Source organism: Chaetomium fimeti (assembly GCF_033439085.1).
Source record: "Chaetomium fimeti strain CBS 168.71 chromosome Unknown B0H64scaffold_5, whole genome shotgun sequence".
Taxonomy (NCBI): Eukaryota; Fungi; Ascomycota; class Sordariomycetes; order Sordariales; family Chaetomiaceae; genus Chaetomium; species Chaetomium fimeti.
In genome coordinates, this window is record NW_026944333.1 from 1,655,185 (window position 1) to 1,674,948 (window position 19,764).

General features: G+C 58.7%; 7 protein-coding genes across 7 annotated transcripts; 5 read left to right on the plus strand and 2 right to left on the minus strand.

Annotated features, from left to right (window-relative positions):
• The first annotated feature begins 709 nt into the window (after positions 1–709).
• Positions 710–3,014, plus strand: B0H64DRAFT_184363 (uncharacterized protein). The gene is made up of 2 exons (XM_062798973.1): positions 710–853; positions 965–3,014. Exons 1-2 carry the CDS (start codon positions 800–802, stop codon positions 2,870–2,872), a joined length of 1,962 nt encoding a protein of 653 aa, XP_062657834.1. The 5' UTR covers positions 710–799; the 3' UTR covers positions 2,873–3,014.
• A 2,013-nt stretch (positions 3,015–5,027) lies between these two features.
• Positions 5,028–8,400, plus strand: B0H64DRAFT_475801 (uncharacterized protein). The gene is made up of 2 exons (XM_062808122.1): positions 5,028–5,881; positions 5,933–8,400. The coding sequence occupies exons 1-2, from the start codon at positions 5,165–5,167 to the stop codon at positions 8,240–8,242; spliced, it is 3,027 nt and encodes a 1,008-aa protein (XP_062657835.1). The 5' UTR covers positions 5,028–5,164; the 3' UTR covers positions 8,243–8,400.
• B0H64DRAFT_184367 (uncharacterized protein) lies at positions 8,329–10,099 on the minus strand. The gene is made up of 3 exons (XM_062798974.1): positions 9,877–10,099; positions 8,402–9,822; positions 8,329–8,341 (listed from the first exon to the last, which is right to left on the minus strand). The coding sequence occupies exons 1-2, from the start codon at positions 9,984–9,986 to the stop codon at positions 8,475–8,477; spliced, it is 1,458 nt and encodes a 485-aa protein (XP_062657836.1). The 5' UTR covers positions 9,987–10,099; the 3' UTR covers positions 8,329–8,341; positions 8,402–8,474.
• Positions 10,100–10,238: 139 nt separating this feature from the next.
• On the plus strand, positions 10,239–11,892 carry B0H64DRAFT_184413 (uncharacterized protein). The gene is made up of 4 exons (XM_062798976.1): positions 10,239–10,509; positions 10,560–10,817; positions 10,872–11,823; positions 11,888–11,892. Exons 1-3 carry the CDS (start codon positions 10,436–10,438, stop codon positions 11,563–11,565), a joined length of 1,026 nt encoding a protein of 341 aa, XP_062657837.1. The 5' UTR covers positions 10,239–10,435; the 3' UTR covers positions 11,566–11,823; positions 11,888–11,892.
• A 938-nt stretch (positions 11,893–12,830) lies between these two features.
• B0H64DRAFT_184421 (uncharacterized protein) lies at positions 12,831–14,735 on the plus strand. The gene has a single exon (XM_062798977.1). It carries the CDS (start codon positions 13,052–13,054, stop codon positions 14,603–14,605), a length of 1,554 nt encoding a protein of 517 aa, XP_062657838.1. The 5' UTR covers positions 12,831–13,051; the 3' UTR covers positions 14,606–14,735.
• A 588-nt stretch (positions 14,736–15,323) lies between these two features.
• On the plus strand, positions 15,324–16,699 carry B0H64DRAFT_443403 (R3H-associated N-terminal domain-containing protein; the record flags this gene model as incomplete). The annotated part of the gene is made up of 3 exons (XM_062806707.1): positions 15,324–15,762; positions 15,875–16,439; positions 16,510–16,699. 3 exons carry the CDS (start codon positions 15,324–15,326, stop codon positions 16,697–16,699), a joined length of 1,194 nt encoding a protein of 397 aa, XP_062657839.1.
• Positions 16,700–17,225: 526 nt separating this feature from the next.
• B0H64DRAFT_184450 (uncharacterized protein) lies at positions 17,226–19,102 on the minus strand. The gene is made up of 3 exons (XM_062798978.1): positions 18,421–19,102; positions 18,153–18,366; positions 17,226–18,095 (listed from the first exon to the last, which is right to left on the minus strand). The coding sequence occupies exons 1-3, from the start codon at positions 18,967–18,969 to the stop codon at positions 17,401–17,403; spliced, it is 1,458 nt and encodes a 485-aa protein (XP_062657840.1). The 5' UTR covers positions 18,970–19,102; the 3' UTR covers positions 17,226–17,400.
• Positions 19,103–19,764: the final 662 nt, after the last annotated feature.

Below are 19,764 nucleotides of genomic sequence, written 5' to 3' on the forward strand. Positions count from 1 at the left end.
ACGGGCCGACCGCCGGTGCGCCGACATTGGATATTCGAAAAGGAGCGGACTGCGGGAATGACCGGCCAGCCGACCAACCAAACTGGCCTAGTGCTGTCCATCACCAAGCCGGCCAAAACCAGACGCGCAGGGATGTTGGGTAGATCTGCGGAGGCACCTCCACGCGAGCCATGTTGGCGGGTCCTACATACCCTCGCCTCGTCCGTCACAGTTTCTTCATCAGCCATGTCGTCAACGGCGGCAATCAGGGCGTCTCGCCTTGGGTCTCGCCAGGAAATTGACGCGGAGCACGTGTGGGAGAGGGAACAACGGGGTGGCTGTGGGATAGGTACTTGTACAGGTACGAAGGAGCATCGGGTCTTGCTCCTCACCAACCACAACTAGACGGAGCTGCGGCCGCAAATTTCGGCCCATTTCCGCAAATGCTTTCGGCTTCTCCCAGTTGTTGTTGGTGGCGCCCTTCCCGGTCCTCGGTTGGCTTAACGAGTTGAGGCGTGTGGGTCGTGCCCCGCCTAGCCCAGCAGGCTTCTGACAGGCCTTTCGAGGTTGCCGGGATCTGCCTCGATTGGCCGCTGCACCAGGGGATCGTGGGCAACATGGGTTGAGGGAGCTGCGCATCTGCCGGGTCGGTTACGCCGGGGGGTCGCCAGCTGAATATGCGCGATGGCCTTGGTGACGAGACGACGGCTTCTGATGCGCCTGACCTTTTTGTGATATTTCTCCCCAAGCTCTCCACCCGGGACCCCAACGACAACCCTGCTTGGCAACAGTGGAACGACCAGAGGATGACAGAACCAAGATGAAGAACAGGCAGAAGTCGAGAAGCGGCTGTCGGACTTGCAAGGTCAGGCGGGTATGTTTGTTGTCCCCGGCCATGCCTTACACTGGCTGCCCCTGCCAGCACCAGCACGGAGACTGAGGGGAGCCCTGGGTAGGAGACCAGATCCACTGACCAGTTCAACAGCTAAGGTGTGATGAGACCAAGCCCGGGTGCCAAAACTGTGCCCAAAAAGGGTACGACTGTCCAGGCTACCAGCAGCGGCTCCAGTGGTCCACCAAGCACGAGAGACCGACAACAACAAACACCAGCGGCCCCGCAAACTTTACCCAGCTCGTCACCGCTGCCTCCGAGTCGATCGCCTCGACGCCCACGACCGCCTCCGAAAGCCCCAGCCATGATGGAACTAAGGCTTCGCTCATGGTTCCGGTCCCCACTGGTAGACTCGGGCTCCCTGGGACTTCTCTTCCCATGTCAGCATCGGCGTCGCTATCGGCGTCCGCATCACCCTCGTCGACAACTTCATCCCCACCGTCGTCAACGCCGTCTCCCCCGACCCAGTACGAGGACCTAGTAGCCAGCGCCGAGAGCTATGCCAGCTTGATTCCCGTGCTCTCCCCTCGGGCAGGCCCCATGGTGCCTGGGGGGGGCGCAGGGTCTCCGGACGAGCCTGACCTGGCACGCGAATTGGCCATGTACCAACCGGTGGTCGACATGCCGACTTTTCTGATCGAGCACTGGTTTAAATCGGTCTGCCCCTCGTGGTCGGCCCTCGACTCTCCGACTAACCCGTATCGGCTGCTGACAGAAGGCCTCTGGCAAAGCTCGGATACCGTCTTCTACGCCCTGCAAGCGATATCCGCAGCCTCTCTTGTTGAGCGGCTCCCGCACGTCATGAAAGACACGGCCAGGTTTGCGCCGCGCAACGCCTTTCAGGCAATCGGAAAAGAACTCGACGCGTTCCATAACGGCGGCCGGCCGGGATTCCCCACAGCGCTCCTCCTCTCCCTCTTTTGCATGAGCTCGTCCATGTGTTGGTTGGAGGCCCGGCAGCTCGGACAACAATCGGTGAGAGAGGCGCGGAAGGTGCTGAGGCGGTTAAATACACGGATGTTGGACAGCAGCTCCCAAGGCCAACTCGACTTCTTCAATGGGTGTCTCGTCTACGAGGAGATGCTTCGCAGCGTTGTCAGCGACGAGGAGATCGATTTCAAGCACATGCTCAGCTGGCCAGAGCCGACGACCCAAGGGCCCCTCCTACCCACAGTCCCACACCAATGGAGCGGCGTCTCTTCCGACATTCTAAGGTTATTTGGCAAGGCAATAGCCCTTTGCCGGAGATCCCGTGTCCGGTGGAGGCTCAACGGTGGAACGAGCTACCGGATCCTCGAAGGCGCAATGAGGGACATCAAGGAAGCGACGAAAGTGGAGGAGTCGTTGCTGTCGATTATTATCCCGGGGCTCCCCGGATGCCCTCAGCCTTCACAGACAACCAGCTCTACCGAGGCCTTGCATTATCTGAGTGAGGCGTACCGCTTATGCGCGCTCCTGCAGCTCTACGAGACATTCCCGGATCTAAGCCTCAAGCGAAACCCGAACCTTAAGGACGCCGATGTTTCCTTGATTTGGCAATCATGGGCGTCTCCTCAGGTCTTACACGTCATCACCAAGGTGCTCGGCAAGGTCGCACCGGCAAGTCTGAGCTGCATTCAGCCCCTTCTCTGTCTCTGTGCGGGCAGCGGTCTGAGATACGAAACGGGCAGCAAAGTCCCGCTACGGAGCGGGAACGATAAGTACTTACTAAACACGGATGTCAACACACCAACCGCACCGGCCCCTGGTGCCACGGAACCCGACTTTCAACTGCCTGACGCTGGGATCTCTAAGAACGCGATCAAAATCTCCGAAGCGCGCTATCTCATCATGAGCAGGTTAGATCAACTCGAGATCTGCCTGCCCCCCAAACCGATCGGCGTGGCAAAACAACTTATGCGCGCTGTTTGGAGCGCGTATGATGAAGAGATTGGACTCCCTCGCCGGACCCACTGGCTCGATGTGATGAGTTCCACGGGGCTACACAGTCTGTTTGGTTGACGACTATCACAACTCGAGGCCCTGGGGTCACGGATACGGGCCGCCCCCGGGGACTTCCGGATGTGTCCCGCCGACAATCACCGCTGCTCAAACAGGGATCTGCACGCGAGCACCTGTCGAGCGAGGATACGCTTGATCGTCGGACCTAGGCCCACAATGTCGGGACATTTACGCCGCCGAATGGCGACTCCGTTGATCCGGGCCGACCGCCGTGGGGGTTGCAACGGTTTGCGGTTAGGATTGACGAGGAGCCCATACTTCACTCATTTAAAAACGCATGACCGATGGAAGTTACAGTTGCACGCCAACACCAAATCGATAAAAACATGGGAGAGAACATGGAGTCGCCAGGACTGCGGGGTTGGATAAAAGCGGGAGCCTCGCTCACGGGAATCACACGAGCGGATACCCAGGATGACACCTACGCCCTGGGTGATCTCATGCTCCTGGAAGATGGAGCATACCAAAGGTTTCCCTGAGAGAGAGGGAGTTTTTGAGGTGGATTAGTTGAACACTGGGTCGTTCGTGGTTGGTGGGAGGGGGTTATCGGTACCTGGAATGGCCATATCTACTCTGTTCCTTATACACGCAGGCTCAGAAGATGCAACGATCTCCTCATATCAATAGAACATACGGTGCCTGGCGCCGACATTCCATGCCCACTGGCCAGCTGCAACTATCTTGGGTCCGCTAGGGCAAAGGTCGTTAGTCTCACTAAAGGCTCGAGTAACACGGAGAAGCTTGGAAGTTGAGTGGCCATGCCTCGGCAAGGATCAGGTTTTCAACGGTTTGCAACCTCATGCAGTGCTACCGTGGATGAATTAAAGCTGCCCGGCATCCAGCTAGATGCATCTATGGCGTAAGGGCCGCGTCAAGCGGCGTAGACAGGGGGGATAGAAGCACAATGACGTACGTATCTTCGTTTCCGACGCCCCCGTGTCCCCTTTGATGTGTGTCTCACCACCCAAAGCTTGTTTCCCCGGATTTCGGCCCCGGCTTGTCAGTTGTCGTTCATGCTTGCCGGTGTCGTGCGCGTGCGTTCGTTGCTGATGGTGGTTCAGCTGGCCTCTGGCAAGCCACACGGCTGGGGAAGCCAATCACAGCGCTCCGGGGGCATGTCCGGCCGGAAACTGCTGTCGGCGTGGCCGAGACCTCTCTCGATCCTGGTAATTCGTGCCGATGCCGGTGCCAAGCTGTCTATGCACGAGAGGTGAGTTGTACAGTACATAAGATATCATGGGAGTGGCCGTCACATCTGTGGGCAACCCGGGCATGACCCCGGCCATCCATGCGGAGTGAGGAGGGTGAACAGGCTTTTTGGTGGCGTGTCTAATGGTCAGAGATTTGAATACATGATTTAATCGTACGATTCCAAACAATCAAATTTAGAATGCTTTGCTTTTGGTGTTGAGAAACTTGGTTGTCGCGGCGAGGGCGCGCAAAAAAGGGGGCCAAGGGGGGGAAAGGGATGCTGCTGTGCAGGAACCACCTACACCCGAATGTTGGATATGTGTGCTAAGATGATGGTATCGATGTTTACGGAGTGTTGTCAGCTTTCCCGCCAATAAACCAGTGTAAACCTGCAGACTGCTCCCGGTCATGCCTGTTGGAGTGTTGGGGTGTTGTCGCGACGTCTTGGCAGATAAGATGGTCAACATACAGGTACGCTGACCTGTTGGCAGCGGCGGGAGGTAAGCAACAGGAACCGCGCTTTTACTTCAAAAGGAAAAGGCTGTCTGACGGAGTCATTGTTGGTGAATTCTAGTAAGGATGCCAAGTGCGAATCCTTTCGTCCCTGGGGTATGGTTATAAGGCGGACGTGTTCTCGGGGGCTTTCTCCAACATGACAGGGGAGCATTATGGGTGGCATTCCATTTTAGGAGCGACCTAGATATAAATGTTAGCTGCCCGAGGATTGGCAATGGGTGTTCTAGGTTCAAGTTGCGTTGACGGGTTGTCAGTGGTGGATGGGGGACCCCCTCTGAGGCAGTCGCGGACTGGCCTGGTTCTTGCTGCAGCGAACACAAACACAATGGCAGGTGCGATTTCCTAGTTTGGTTGGAATTGACGAGAATAAACCGCTGCCTCCAGGAAGTTATCATCAATACCTACAATTAGCACACCGCGATAATAATCCCATTTGTTCTCTCCCCATCTGCTGCCGCCACCAGCCCCGAGACGCTGTTTACCATAATGGCTTTTACGATCCTCTTCGGCGACAACTAAGCCAGAAACCCCATGCCCCCCATTATTGACGCATTGCATAGGTAGGTACTGATTAAGCCTCACGGTATGGAGCTAAACTCTGGAGATGACCTCATCTCGCTCAAAGAGTCCATCCGGGGACATTACTCGCCGTCAATAGAGAGCCGCTGCTCGACCATTAACGCAGACCAGTACGCAAGATGCAACGGCTTGACAATCGATAGCCTTCTACTTGACTGGAAACGGCTGGTCGAGGTTGATCAAGCTATTATCTCTACTATCGCGGACGTCCAAGCGGGACATCTGATCGAAGCCCCTCAGCTTCAGGAATGCATCTTTCGTGTCATTATTCCGACCACGGAGCAATGGCGGATGCCGGCCGCGTCCCTGAAAATACTCCAGCAGGTTTGCCGAAGATGCAAGGACGATGAGCTGGCAGACTGGGTTTCGCAGCAGTGCTTTAACGGGACGTTTGCATGGAGCAGCCTAAAACTGGAAACCCCAGCACTTCGCAGTGACCACGGTACCGATTGCCGCCGCCTCACAAGGCGAGTCAACACCTTTTTGAAGGAGTCGTTGCCAGACCACCGTCTACCACTTCACCCAGTTGACATTACACACGGTGAAGGTGTCGAGTTCCCCGGGATCCTGCTTCAAAGGGATGCGGAGGAGATGAAGGCCATCGAACATGAGACGCTGGAGGTAACCAAAAATACACTTGTGTACCTGATGCAGAGCCTGAAATCAGGATTGACGGATAAAGACCACTGGGACTTTGTTGGGACAGGTTCTCCATACCAAGGGGTAAGACGAATCGGGATTAACCAGGATGCTCACAGCTAACGAAGCGCATAGGTAGGAGCCCTGGAGCACTTGACGCCCCCTTTGAGCCCCCTGGCGGTGGCATATCCGGAGTGCTTCGTCCCTGAAGATGAGACCTGCGAATTGCCACAGCCTTGTGACCCCATATCGACCCCTAGTCAAGACATTGCGGCGGCCGAAAAAATAATATTCGAGGACGAGGTCGAGTTCTGGGCTAACACCTTGGAAAATAACGATTCACCCGGAAGGTACGACGATATTGATATCTCGGAAATGATCAGGGCAGGAGAGTTCCGGCTGCCCATCCCACCATCATCCCCACAACCGGTCCCGCGAGACCTCAAAATAGACGTGCCCTTGCTTGCACGCAGCGATGATGTTGGAAATGCCTTAGAGTCTGGGGAAGTTCTCGAAGTCGACGACTTGGCAGGGGCAAAGGAGCTGATAGCGAGCAGCGACACGCTCTCCGGGTCAGATGGCCCGACGGGTCAACTCGTGTCGGCGTTTCAGAAAAGTGCAGCCACCGTGATGAGACATGCGGAACAGGAAAAGCTTCAGCCGCTCGATGCTACTACTAGAGTTCCCATTCCAGTCTTGGACTTCACCATCCCGGTTCCCGAATGGGAACAGCGCCTCTGGGAGGCTAAGGCAATGTTTCGGTTGCTCCGTGAAGAGAGCACTGCCGACTGGCAGTGTCCCAAGTGGCCGCACAACAGAGCTGCCGAGCAGAAAATGGTGTGGGTGCCAATCGCCCATATCAAGGAGAAGAGCTTGGTGTCAGAACATATCGAAGTTGACACCGAGGTGCTCGAGGTCTTTCTGAGAAGGAGCGGAGACTGTGATGTTTTGACCAGCGCGGATTGTGTCTACAAGGAACCGGGCCCAATGGTTCTCCGGATGGGAGAAGAGGAGGATGACGACGATGAAGAGTGTTTGATGCCACTCCACCTGTCCACGCAAACATCGCCAACCAATTTCCGAGGCCCCGCCTCGGGAGCGACAACGCCAACTCCCAAAGTATTATCGACACCAGCGTTGCAACACAACTCATCCGTCACTGTAGGTACGACCATGCCGCCACCGGCAGACTTAACGTCGCTCCTGGGAGGGAGAAAGCGTCTCATCGATGAGACCCTCCATAGGCGGCAGCCCAGCGCGAAGAGAGATCGGGTATCGGCAGCCTCCTCGGATATATCCGCGACTGGCATCATCGATGGAGCCCTGATCCCGTCGACAAATGTTTTACGGGGCTTCATGAGCGAATACACTGATTTCGCGCCGCTCGTGGACAATTTCCTCGAGATGAACTTCCCAAAGAAGCTGAAGCTCACCCACAGCTCTTTTTTCAGTCCGCCCGATACAACACCATCTTCATCTCGCTCAAAAGAGCAAGAGGCAGCAAGGCTAATGCCTCCCCCTCCCAAGCCCATCCCCGCCCTCGCTCCACCCATCCGCCCTCCACCAGTCGCTCCCCGCATCGTCATATCCACCACCGTCTCGAGACCCCTAACCCAACACCTCCAAACCCTCCTCCCCACCATCGAACTAATCCCACGCGACTACGCCAAACACCGCCCACCCAACCAGAACCCAGGCTTGCGTCCCCCCGATCTCGAGGAAGCAGACATCATCGTCTCGCCAGCCACGGGCATCCTGCTCACGACGATGGTGCAGCTGCGCCAGCGGGCGTTGCCGGGCAGCGGCAGCAACAACAGCAACAGCAGCAGCAACAGCAGCAGCAACAGCGTGGCCGCGACGGGTTTCTGCCGCGTGGTGGGCAACGTCGCGGCGCGCCACGCGCGCGTCGTCGTGCTCGTGTCGGAGGGCAACAGGCACAGCGAGACGGCCGGCCCGCTGTCGCCGTCGGACGCGCGGGCGCTGGCTGAGTTTCAGGGGTTTGCGGCCGGCCTGAAGGCGGCGGAGGTGCGGGTGGTGTACGTGGGTGGTGGGGTGGAGACGCTGGCGAGGTGGGTTGCGGCGATGGTTTGTGAGTATGTGGGGGAGGCGGCGGGCGTGGCGGATATGTTGCTGCCGGTTGAGACGTTGTGGGAGGTGTTTCTGCGGCGGGCGGGAATGAATGTGTTTGCCGCGCAGGTGGTGCTTGGGAGTTTGAAGGTGCCGGACGGACGGCCGGCTGTTGGGGGCGGGGATGGGCAGATGTTTGGGCTGCCGCTCTTTGTGTCCATGTCGAGGGAGCGGAGGGTCGAGCTGTTTGGGGAGGTGCTTGGTGGGAGGGGAGTCCTCGATCGCGTGAGTGATGCGCTTGACGATCCTTGGGGCCAGAGAGCAGTTGATGGAGGCAGTTTGGACTCCCGGGCGGTACCGAGTTGGGGAGGGTTTTAGGGTGCCAACCCTGGTTGCTCATTTAGTGGTATAACCGCACGACGACACTTGCATGTTGGAAATGATTGCTTCTCTGGAGATAAACGTCGCTCTGGAAACCTTAGCGGTTAGCTGTTAGCATTGAGCACCAGACTGAATGTTCGATTGTCCTCAACTTACTGGTCGTTCAAAGTACCAAAAAGAGTGCAAGCAATTAAATATGTTCCGCTGATGGACAGCGCAGCGACTGCCGTCATGTTTCATCGTCACCGCCCTCGGCGTTTCCTCCCTCAGCCGGAGACGAGATGCTTGGTCCAAGACTCCATACTTTGACGCTAGTCTCCTCAACCACCACCCGGGGTTTCGAGCTGTTGCGTCGTGGCCCTCTCGTCTCCGAACCGGACTCATCGGAAGTATCAGAGCTGTCGTCATCGACAAATTTCCACGCTCCAGAGCAGGTCGCCACAACCGACCCGCTCATGTGCATCGCCGTAGCGCCAACCGCCGACTCATGAGCTTTCCAGTCCCAGGACGGCTGAACAGCACCCTCCTGGTTCCCGACACCCTCCCAAACAACCACACCCCCATTCTTCGTCCCCGCCCACACCTCAAACCCTCCCGCGCTCTCCGTCCCCGGAAACACATCACAGCTCAGCCGCTGATTGGTCATCCCACCCCTCCCCTCGAGCGTCCCCAGCAGCCGATGCGTGCCCCGCAGGTCATACACCAGCAGCCCCGTGGCGCCCCTCTCATTCACCACCAAATACCGCCCGCACGGCGACCAAACCGTCTGCATCACCCCGCGACCCCCAATCCCAGCCTCCTTCGCCGCGCCCGCCGCGCTCCACGTCGCCACGCACTCCCCGCTGCGCACAAGATCGTACAGCCCCAAATTCCGCGTCCACGTCCCCGCCGCCAACAAACCCCACCCCCCACCATCACCACCACCCCCAACGGCAGCAGCAGCCATCGGCTGCGCCGCCAGCGCCGAGACGGTGCCCCTCATGCCGACGCCGCCGCCCTTGGCGAGGTGGCGCGTGGAGGGGATGGTGGCGATGGAGAGCAGCGGGTCCGGCGTGAGGGCGTCGGGCCGCGAGACGTCGAAGAGGGCGATGCGGTTGGCGGTGCCCGCGACGAAGTGCGTGCCCGGCGCGGGCCAGATCAGCGAGGCGATGGGGAGGTAGGCCTCCGTCTCGTGCTTGATTAGGCGGAAGGAGGCGAGGGGCGGGGGTTGTTGTTGGGTCCGGGTGGGGGTGGGGTGGGGTGGTGTGGTGGTGTGGTCGTCTGCGTTGTCTTGGTTTTGGTCGTCGGATTGAGGGTTGGGCGGTGGTGGTGATGGTGACGATGGTGATGGGAGGAAGGCGTGGTGGAGGTGGATTGGGTGGTCGGTGCTGGCTGTGAGGAGGGTCTGGGTGGAGGGGTGTTCCAGGGCGAAGTAAGGGCACGGGGCAATGGCGCTGGTCGGTTCGGGGAGGGTGCGGGTGCTGTGGGCGATGAGTTCTACGGGAGACTCGCGCGGTTGGAGGAGGGTCTCGGGGAGGACAAAGGTGCTTATTCGGTTGGAGAAGGATGACGTAAAGAGGGTTGTGCCATCAGCGGACCTAGAAACCGTTGTCAGAAGAGGTGGGAGGTAAGATAGGTTGTGTGAGACGTACCATTGCACACTTTTGAAGAAGGAATCGCGAATGTCGTCTGAATCTTTGGTTGGTATCGACCCATTGGGTTTGTTTGTTAAAGCCTTGAGGTTGACTGAGGGCGGATCCATATTGGGCGGTCAATTATTCGGGCATTCGCCCACCTTTGCGAGCGGCTCCTTGAAGTGTAGTTGTTTTTGTGTGAAGGGATGTTTTTCGTGTGATGGATGTATTTCGTATGTACTTTATTTAGTCTTTGGCCCACTCGAGCCACTGCACTTCCCGATCGACACTTCCCTGTCCGGCCCCACACAGCGGCAGACAAAAGCGGACCGGTGCCTACGGCCCCACTTGCCACAGGAGCTCACCTGCAGCAGCTGCAGCTCTCGCGCCGCTCCTCGCCCGTTCGACCCGACAACGCGCGGACCGCCGACCTCGAGAACCGCCTTCATCGCCTCTTGGGTTTCTCTCCCGACAACGCTTTCAATTTCGATTCTAGGCGTGATTCCATCCGATCTCCCCTGACCAACCTCCATTCTTGCAATCGAACAGAGCTCGAAACCCACCGCAAGTTGCCAAGATGGAAGCCTTGATTGGCGAGGACCGTTGCGAGGAGCTTCGCGATCTAAGCGTTGTTAACCTCATCGTTTCGATGTACGGCCGCTTCAGGAGACTCCGTGGTCTGCTTACTGACTGTTTTATAGCGTTATCGTCATCGGCATGCTCATCAGCTACCTCCCCCAACACTTCCGTATCATCAAGCGCCGCACCTCCGAGGGCATTTCTCCCTACTTTGTCCTGCTCGGCACTACTTCCGGGACTTCGGCTTTTGCGAATATTCTGCTTCTTCCCAAGTCTCGCCAGGATGTGGCCTGCTGCAGCGAACTTGAGACATTCCACTGCGTTGCCGGTCTGCTCGGTATTGCCCAACTGGGTGTGCAGTGGATCTGCTTCGCGTTCATGTGGGTACCTTGATGGCTGGGGAGCAAAACCGCAACTAACAATCACCTGCGTAGTTTCGTCCTATTTCTCGTCTTCTTCCGATACCATTCCGCCGACGACGTCGAAAGCGAAGAGGGGGATGAAGCGCATCCAAGGTGGCAGACTGCATTGTTGGTGGCGTCCTTGACCCTGCTCCACGGCCTCGCTGTCATCGTCATCACCGGCGTACTATCCACCGTGGCCAAGGAACATCTACCAACATGGGCCAATGTCCTCGGCGTCATGGCGGCCCTCCTCGCAGCCGTTCAGTACATCCCCCAGATTTGGACCACATACCACCTCAAGCATGTGGGCAGCCTCAGCATTCCGATGATGTGCATCCAAACACCTGGCGGTTTTGTTTTCGCGGCGAGCTTGTTCGCCCGACTTGGCTGGGCCGGCTGGAGTTCGTGGGGTATCTTTGTCATGACCGCCACGATGCAAGGCGCGCTTCTATATTTGGCCATTTACTACGAGATTCGTGCTAACGCCAACGGCGCTGATGTCTCGAAGTCGCCGTCACCGCTCTTGGGCCGATCGCATTCGCATTCTAACGGTTTCGATGATGAGACCCCGGGCCGATACGCGAATGAATCATCCAACGGGCGATCCGACTTGCAAACAGCCCGTGACCGTCAGGACGCGGATGCTGCGGCCGACACCACTCCGCTGCTTCGTGCTAGCAGGACAGGCGACTCTCATCGGAACTACGACACCAGCCGGGACTAGGTGGACCGGAAGGACATACCGCTTTGAGGGACAGGGCCGATAATAGGACAGTTGGTCTTGCGTTTGGTCTCCGGCCTACCTGATAAGCCCTCGGCCGCAATTCATTGAACATGGGGGGTCGACTCTCGTGCTCAACCTCATTTGTTGGGCCATTGTTTTGATGGGTGTTGAGATAGCATAGGGGATTGCGCGGTGGGATTTGCAGAGCGAAGTTAGTCACTCTAGTGGGATATCTTGAAACGGGGAGACCTTAGCATCGTAAGTGTCGCAGAGCCCATATGCACCTTTTGTGAGTTCATGCTTGGCTGACTCGCGGGACAAGGCTTTACAAAAGCGAGGTCAGACCTGTCCCAACTTCAGGGAGAGTTTTCAACTCCCCGAGACACGGCTTTTGTTGGCGCGGCTTGATCCATCAGATGTTGAATCGTGCAACTGAGTCTAAAGCGCCAACCCGTCGCGAATTCTTGTTTCAGAGACGTCTTCTTTGAGTTGTTCGGTTCTAACATGCTCCTTGGTTACACCATCGGGATTTGCGCCACAGCCTGCCTGGTCCTTGTAGACCTCGAGGACCTCCAGGGAACACCCTTATTATGCATCGGATATTTTCTGGGGAAACCTGCCCGAGCAGGGCGTCAAGTCGTGAGGAATCGTGTGTCAAGGCGCCTTGGCGGCGGCAGCGACGGCGCACGGGCGCAACTCAACACCATGCACGACGAAATACTGCAACTTCGCTCGGTTTCCCGGCAAGCCTTCGCCCTCGGAATCTTTGGTCGGTTCCCGCAGGTTCTCAAAAGCGCGACTGGATATGGCGTTCCTGCCGGTTCCCCGCTTCTCTCTCCAGAAGCTCGATTCTTAGGCAAAAGTGCTCCGGTCAATCTGGCTCATTCCCATTGAACGGCAACAAACTTCAAACACCGCTGGATATTTTGCAGCCGCTGATGACAGCGGGAATGTCGGGCTTTTTTTCTGTCCTCAATATTCCGGTTGGTGGTTCTCGTTTGGAGGGGCTTCGGTTCCGGAAGGGATGCAACCCAGGGCAATGATCTCCGGGCTGGAACACGACATGCCTTCTCCGTTTTATGCAACCGTTTACCCGCCACACACGATATGGTTCTTGGGCGCTTGTTGCCCTCGCCCAGCCACACGTCTGACAACATTGTCTGTTTTTGGGGGGCGCATCTCAAACCGCATCGCCCGGCTCCTCACAAGCACCAGTCGATCACGTCCATCGTGCAGCGAGTTGATGTGTCGGGCGGTATGCGCCAATGTCCTACGCTGCAGGAGTGTCAATGTGAACTTCTTATAATGGCATCTGTCGTGGGCCCCGTTGTTTTCGGGGGTCTCTTCGACCCTGTCACTGCTTCCTGAATTATCGCGTGCCCCTTACCCCTAATGTTTGTTGTTTAGTTCACCACAAGATCGCGAGTGGAGACTCGGACCGTTCAGTAGACCCGTTAACATCGACACCAGCAGGCTTGGTGCGACGATGTTGTCGACGGAATTGCAAGACGACGAGGGGGTGAGGGTGCTCGGGCGACAAAACAACAAGGCACCATGTCCAAACGGGAATGGGACAACCTTTGGCACATTTCAAGAGTTTACTGCTTTGTGCGATACGAACCTCAATGGGGATTTCCTCGACAGAATCGACGCCTTCGACTTCACAACATGCGTTGATCTTTGCTCGTCGTTCCACCCAAAATGCGAGGGCGCCTCATTCGACGGATCACGATGTACTCTGAGGAACAATTTGCGGGCCGATAACCAACGCTTCTCAAGAAGAAGCGAATCGGCCATCGCCAGTTTCCCAGGCGCGAGCTCGAACTGCGTGACACTGGGCGGAGCGCAGGATGCCCTCGGGACTCGTTTCACCACCATGTGCGGGTTCATCATAAACGGCAACGACATGGGACAAAACTTTGCGCCCACTTTCCAGGACTGCCTGGGCCAGTGTGCGGCCACGACGGGTTGCGCGGCGATATCCTTCGACCCAAGCCAAGACCTCGGGTTCAAGAACTGCTACCTCAAAACAGCCGTGGGCAACCCGAGGGCCATCGCTGCGGACCGGCGCACCGATTCCGCCTTGGTAGCTGCTGCCGAAGACGATTCTGATTCCTCGTCGGCTGCTGCTCCCCCTACAAGCTCACCAGAGCCATCATCGGAACCATCGCCGGACCCATCTCCAAGCAACCCGGGCGTATCCACCATCCCGCTCTCATCCGCGGTGCCAGCCGGCGGCGGCGGCGTCGTCTTCTTCACCCCACCGCCCGGCGCCAGCACAACACTCATCCCATCAACACTACCAGCCACATCACTCCCGGCACCAGCAACAACCAACCCCGTCACCGACGCCCTCTCCTCATCCCTCGCCACCACACCCCCTTTCCCCTTCCCCTTCCCCAGCTCCAGCAGCAGCACACCCCCCCTCTCCTCTTCGGAAGCAGCCCCCGACTCAGCAGCAGGCCAGGGCGCCGCCGCCGAGGTGACGAGCATGGCGTGGGTGGCGGCGCCCGTCGTCGGGGGCGTGGCCGCCGTGGCCCTGGTCGCCGTCTCGTTTGTCTTGCTGAGGCGCAGGCGCCGCGGCGGCGCTGCGAGCGGCGGTGGTGAGGGTGAGAACGAGAAGCAGGGCGGGTCCTTCGGTGGTGGTGGTGGGTTGCCGGGCTGGTTGGCTGCCTGGCTGCCGGCGTCGTGGGCGTCGTCGTCGTCGCCTGGGGGTGGGGAGCGTGGGAGGGGGAGGGGGAGGCGGATGACGGGGATGGGGAATTTCTCTGAGGTGGAGTCGGGGAGGAGGGGGAGTGTGGAGGTGAGAGGAGTGGTGAGGGATAGTGTGGTTGGGTTTGTGACGGGTAGGCCGATGGGGATGGAGAGGTTGGAGGATATTGAGGAGGGTGACGCGGGTGGTGCGAGTGGGAGTGGGAGTGGGGAGGGGAAGGGGGTGAAGAAGGATGGTGTGTCGGCGGCGGCTGAGGGTAAGGCGGGGAGGTCGACGGAGTTGAGGGCTAGTTTTAATGGGTTGGGGCAGAACAAGTGGTCGCAGTAGGGAAGTACACAGTAGTTGGGTGTTGAGCGGGAGCTCATGGGCTAGGGTTAGGGTATGTGTTGTTGGATATTCCACTTGGAGTTGAGGGAGAGCGTTGGGATACCACCACGGCGATGTTTAGTTGACTTCCAGGTTGTTTTGGGCTATCCGTCTCTTGTCTTCGATTTCTGTAACTTTGTAGTCACCTCTTCCAACACTTTCCTCTCGTTCTTTCATCCCGAGTATTCCGGTCCTCTCTGCAGTCACCGTCCTTGAGCACATGCATCCCCTAAAGCCCCACCCCGGTTCGGATTACAGGTCCGCTGAGCAGTCAGCGTCCAGGGGCGTGCTTGCGGGGTCCCTCCGATTGGCGGGCGCAAGACGTTCATGGAATTGGGAGCGCTGCTTGGATGTGTCATGCCGGCGACGGAATGACTGGGAATGACACCAGTCCAATTCTGTGAACATTCGCTCTTGGACGGTGGTGATCGGTTCAGGAGGGCAGTCCTACTTTTCTTCCTTTTCTTATCTTCTCTCCTCCCTTTCGCCTTCCGTGGTCTCTCTTCTTCTTTTGGGGGGGATAAACGGGGATCCACATCAGCTATCACGAAACCGCGGGGGTCCGCCACCACTTAACGCGCTCGATAACTCCCGGCCACGCTGCTTCATCCTCTGCGATTCTTGTGCGTTAACATCGGAGGGCACATCTCGAACCAGTAGAAGAGCAACACGAGATCCAATGGCTATCACACGATCTCCCCCGAGCCACGATGAGGAAGGCGACCACCAGTCCCATCAACAGGCGCAACCCACTCCGGTACAACCCCCGGCGGTTCTGCACCAGCACTCCCTCTCCAACGCATCGACTGTGACCGTCGACATCGAGTCCTGGACCGTGGCCGCCCTCGAGTCGCTCCGCATCGCCCCCATTGCCCGCGGCACCGGTAACACCCTCTCCATCCCGCTCGATGACGCCCACCAACATGCCGAATCGGGCGAAGTTCGAGATGCCGCGGGGATGAAGCTGCGCAACGTCGCATTCGACGGCAACGACGATGCCTACGGCGCAGCCATTACCCCGCCGCGCCGCCCGCCGTCGCGACGCGACAGCATGCACAGGCGTGACGCCCTACTGAAGGGCAAGGAGGGCAGCCGGCAGCGCAGGCGGTGGGAGAACGGTATTATCCCCTCCCCCAACCATTCCCACCCTAACCAACCCCAATACAAGTACCTGGTATTACACGCAGCGCAACCCCGCTAACCACCCCCACCCCCCCTCCCTCCCCATAGACCACCTCCTCCACGTCCCCAACGTCGTCCCGCCGCTGCCGTCCGACTGGCAGATCCGCCCGACCCACCGCGTGCTGCCGACGGTGCCGTACCAGCTGGCGCAGTTCTGGGACAAGGGCCTGCGCGAGCACGTCGAGGCCCAGAAGCACAAACAGCAACAGAAAAAGCACTCGCGCCGCCGCAACGCCGCGGGCGGCGCCCGCCTGGGCCCGGACGACGAGGAGACCCCCGTCGGCCACGTCCCGCGCGACCTGCGCAACACGGCCAAGCGCACCCCGGCTGTCAAGTCGTGGCTGCGCGTGCTGGAGGAGCCCGTGCGCGCGTTCGTGGTCGAGCGGGGGCTCGCAGCTGCTGCTGTTGCTGCTGCTGAGGGCGGAGAGAGCAGCAGTGACGAGACGGACTCGGACGACGAGGAGATTGTTTTCGTGGGGCGCAACGGCCGCATGCGCGACGGCAAGCCGTGGAAGCCGGCCAAGCGGCATGTGGCCGGCGGCCAGGAAGGGGGCGAGCGCGGGCTGGTGTTGGAGATGGAGATGGAGGAGGAGGCGGGCGGTGGCGCGTTGAAGTGCGTTTTCTTTCTTTATTCCGCCTACCGATGCATTTGGCTTTGGATCTTACTGACCCCGCTCTCTTAGGCGCTGGCTTACCCACTCCATCTCGGACTACTACGGGCTCGACTCCAAGTCGGCCATGGTAGGCACCCCTGCGCGCCGCGTCGTCTACGTCGGCGTCAAGCAGAAGCAGACGCAGACGCAGACTGCGACGCGGCATAACCCTCCCACCCGGCGGTCGATGCTGCCGCCGCCGCTATGGGAGATGTTTTAAGGGGTCGCTGCCGATGGTTGGTACATATATACTGCACTGTACATGTGTATGCATGCGGGAAAGGTTGAGAAGGTGCATCGCATATCTAGATTGCGGCATGGTAGACGCATCCTTCATCACATATACACAGTAGAAAGGCGGCGCCGACTTGCTCGTGTGCGAGAGTTCCTGTTAATACCCCCCTCCCCCAATATGCTTCTCATTTTAGCACCCCCAGCCGTCTTCAGCTACACAGGCTGTGTCAGTTCACAACGGCTAAACCGCCGACGCCGATCAACGCGCCCCTTGCGGCAAGGCATTGGAACTTGTATATGCCCTCACAACTTCAGCCATAGCTGGGGGTTTCGGGGACTCACAACTTTAATTCATACAGCCGTATACCCGAACAGTTGACAGGATCCATTTTTTCGGCTCACAACACGATCATAGTTTCGAACACGGCTGCGCCCAACATACGGACATCGCAAGAGCATTTTCAACCCACTTAGTATCACAGAGGATAATCATTTCAGACAATGAAGGGAATTGAGTTCCTCGTGACAGCGTATTGTATTCATTTAGCTAACAAGACGTGCATTCGCATTCCAAAAAAAATGAGGAACTAATGTTCCAATAATCCCTCGCTCATATCATCTCACATCCATTCCCATCCGATACTCCCAACTCCCCACTCCCTCCCCTATCAAAGTGGCACACACCTCTTAAGCCGACACACCAAGAGCCGAGTTAAAAGCATCGGCAGCCGCCTGGCCGGTAGCGGCCTGGGCAGCCTGCGACGCCTGCTCACAGGCCTGGACGGTGTCCTCGGACGCCTGGCAGGAGCTCTGCAGGCGGGAGCAGGTGAAGTCGGCGATGATGCGGATGGCCTGGGCGGAGCCGTGGTTGAAGTCGGCGTTGTTGACGTTCTGGAAGCTGGCATCCTCGCGGCCGTCGAGGCCGACGGCGAACTGGATGGCCGGGCTGCCGCAGGCGCCGAAGTCGAGGGCGTTGGCCTGGCGGCGGGACAGGACCGAGCGCCGGAGCCGCTTCAGGCTGTTGGCCGCGCGGCACTCCGTCTCTTGCGCCTCGCACTGCTGCGTGCCGCCCTCGATCTGGCCCGCGTTGGCCGCGTTGGCGCACGCGTTCTTCTGGACCGAGCATGAGCGCTGGAGGGCGGCGCCGGCGGTGGTGAAGCTCGCGCCGTTGACAGCGAAGGGACGGTCCGAGCCCGCGGAGCTCTCGACCGCGGGTGCGACGCCGCCGAGCGAGCCGGTGAAGGTCTGGACGTTCACGGTGCCGGTGGCGTTGCCGCCAGCTCCAGTGTCAACTCCAGTGTCAACTCCAGCATCGGCTCCAGCATCGGCGCCGGTCTCATCGGCAGCGTCATCCTCAGGCGGGGCTACAATGACGGTGCATGCTGCATTACTGTTAGTATCCAGTGGATACTGCCCCGCAAAAGGAAGGTTTAGCTTACCATCATCGGCACCCTCATCCGCACCCTCATCGGCACCGGCATCCTCTCCGGCTCCAGCCCCGGCATCCGCACCCGCGCCGGCATCAACGTCGGCAACGGCGGCCATGATCTCGTCCTCACTGACCGCCGGGGTGAGGAGGTCCAGGGTGAAAATGCAGCCATCGGCATCTTCCAAATCGTTGCAGGTGTTGCCTGCGCCGGTCGGGTCACCGAGCTGAATAGTGTTAGCATCTGAAGCTCCTGCTTCCCTGAATCTCAAGCGGCTTACCTCGCCAGGGGGGAATGTGGCGCTCTGGAGCGCAATCAGGGGGTCGGCACCGATGGATGCCAGCTGCCTAGCAACCTCGAGCTCGATCGCCGCGTTGTCGGCGGCCTCCTCCGAGGCGGGGTCCTGGTGCTGTTGGATGGCAGCAATCTCGGGGTTGACGGCCGTCTCGTTGCAGGACACACTGGCCAAGCCAACCGATCCCGTGTTGCGCTCGAGAGCGCGGAACAGGATGGCCTGGGTCTGGCCTTCGAGATCACCAGCCGCCTTGGCGTTGGTGAAGGCCTGGTCGGCAATGATCTGCTGCAGGCAGTCGAGGTTGGCGACGTTGGGGGCGCCCTCGGCAGCGGCCGCGTTGCCCAGAAGGGCGAAGACGGTATCCTGGATCTCGAGCGGGTTGTCGAGCTGCAGGGCGTCGTTGGTGGCGCGGAGGGTAGCCTCATGCGAGTGCTCCTGGGGAACCTCACGCTTCGAGACCTTGCGCGAGTAGAGGTTGACCTCACGGGCGGAGGCAAAGCCCGCGAGGGCAACCAAAGCAGTTCCGTACTTCATGGTGTCGTAAACTTCGTAGCGATCGACGCGATGTAAAGTGGTGAAAAATAAGGCCCGGCCTGAAGAATAGAAGGATTATACCAAAAGAGTGTGGAAGAAACCAAAAAGTTCACAGAACTATAAAGAATGGAATGAAGATGGAAGAAGCGTGGGGAGAGGAAACAGAATATTGCCTTCGCGGGATGGCAAGAGACTTATATACGACATGAATACACCCCACGCCCCGAGACCGTTGACAGACCCTCGACACGCCGTCTCTTGTTGGGCATGGGCCATGGGATCCTCACTTTCTCGCTTCGAAGCCGCGTACCAGCGATCCGAAAGCGCGGGAGGGATCACAGCAAGCCTGTCCTTGTCGATTCTCCACGACTGAGCCGCTCCCCTGGAAAACCATCGCCGGCTAGAATCAGCTCCGGGGCGAGATGGCCACCCAGGGCGGGCCCAACATACTCAATCGAGCCAGGGTGGGCGGCAGGGGTTGCTCTGGGTGGTGTAACGGGTTTGTCTGTTTGGCATGTCCCATACCATGCTTGGAAGGATTGACGGCACCTTGCGCCCACTGTTTCGAGAGACGCTCGCTTGGACCTCCTTAGGTAGCGAGACTTGACGTGGACATGCCACCAAGGATGAGATGACAAGAAAACAAGAAATCTAAAGTCGTCGGTCAACCGGTATGTTTACTCACTGGGACGTTTTTGCCCAGTCGAACGCGAGTTTCTCTTCGATTGTGGGATCCTCTCAGCAGCGACTTCCCTCTATGGAAGTGCTGAGGGCTTGCAGCTGCCCGGTGCCTGG

Excerpts from the sequence above, each read along its gene's own strand:
- B0H64DRAFT_184413 (XM_062798976.1), top strand. The coding sequence starts at position 10,436 with ATGGAAGCCTTGATTGGCGAGGACCGTTGCGAGGAGCTTCGCGATCTA. Across the intron at positions 10,510-10,559 it reads GTTAACCTCATCGTTTCGAT|CGTTATCGTCATCGGCATGC; the intron begins GTACGGCCGCTT and ends ACTGTTTTATAG. Across the intron at positions 10,818-10,871 it reads TGGATCTGCTTCGCGTTCAT|TTTCGTCCTATTTCTCGTCT; the intron begins GTGGGTACCTTG and ends TCACCTGCGTAG.
- B0H64DRAFT_184363 (XM_062798973.1), top strand. The coding sequence starts at position 800 with ATGAAGAACAGGCAGAAGTCGAGAAGCGGCTGTCGGACTTGCAAGGTC. Across the intron at positions 854-964 it reads GGACTTGCAAGGTCAGGCGG|CTAAGGTGTGATGAGACCAA; the intron begins GTATGTTTGTTG and ends CCAGTTCAACAG.
- B0H64DRAFT_184450 (XM_062798978.1), bottom strand. The coding sequence starts at position 18,969 with ATGAAGTACGGAACTGCTTTGGTTGCCCTCGCGGGCTTTGCCTCCGCC. Across the intron at positions 18,367-18,420 it reads CCACATTCCCCCCTGGCGAG|CTCGGTGACCCGACCGGCGC; the intron begins GTAAGCCGCTTG and ends AACACTATTCAG. Across the intron at positions 18,096-18,152 it reads GGATGAGGGTGCCGATGATG|CATGCACCGTCATTGTAGCC; the intron begins GTAAGCTAAACC and ends ACAGTAATGCAG.
- B0H64DRAFT_184367 (XM_062798974.1), bottom strand. The coding sequence starts at position 9,986 with ATGGATCCGCCCTCAGTCAACCTCAAGGCTTTAACAAACAAACCCAAT. Across the intron at positions 9,823-9,876 it reads TTCTTCAAAAGTGTGCAATG|GTCCGCTGATGGCACAACCC; the intron begins GTACGTCTCACA and ends AACGGTTTCTAG.
- B0H64DRAFT_184421 (XM_062798977.1), top strand. The coding sequence starts at position 13,052 with ATGTTGTCGACGGAATTGCAAGACGACGAGGGGGTGAGGGTGCTCGGG.
- B0H64DRAFT_475801 (XM_062808122.1), top strand. The coding sequence starts at position 5,165 with ATGGAGCTAAACTCTGGAGATGACCTCATCTCGCTCAAAGAGTCCATC. Across the intron at positions 5,882-5,932 it reads CAGGTTCTCCATACCAAGGG|GTAGGAGCCCTGGAGCACTT; the intron begins GTAAGACGAATC and ends CGAAGCGCATAG.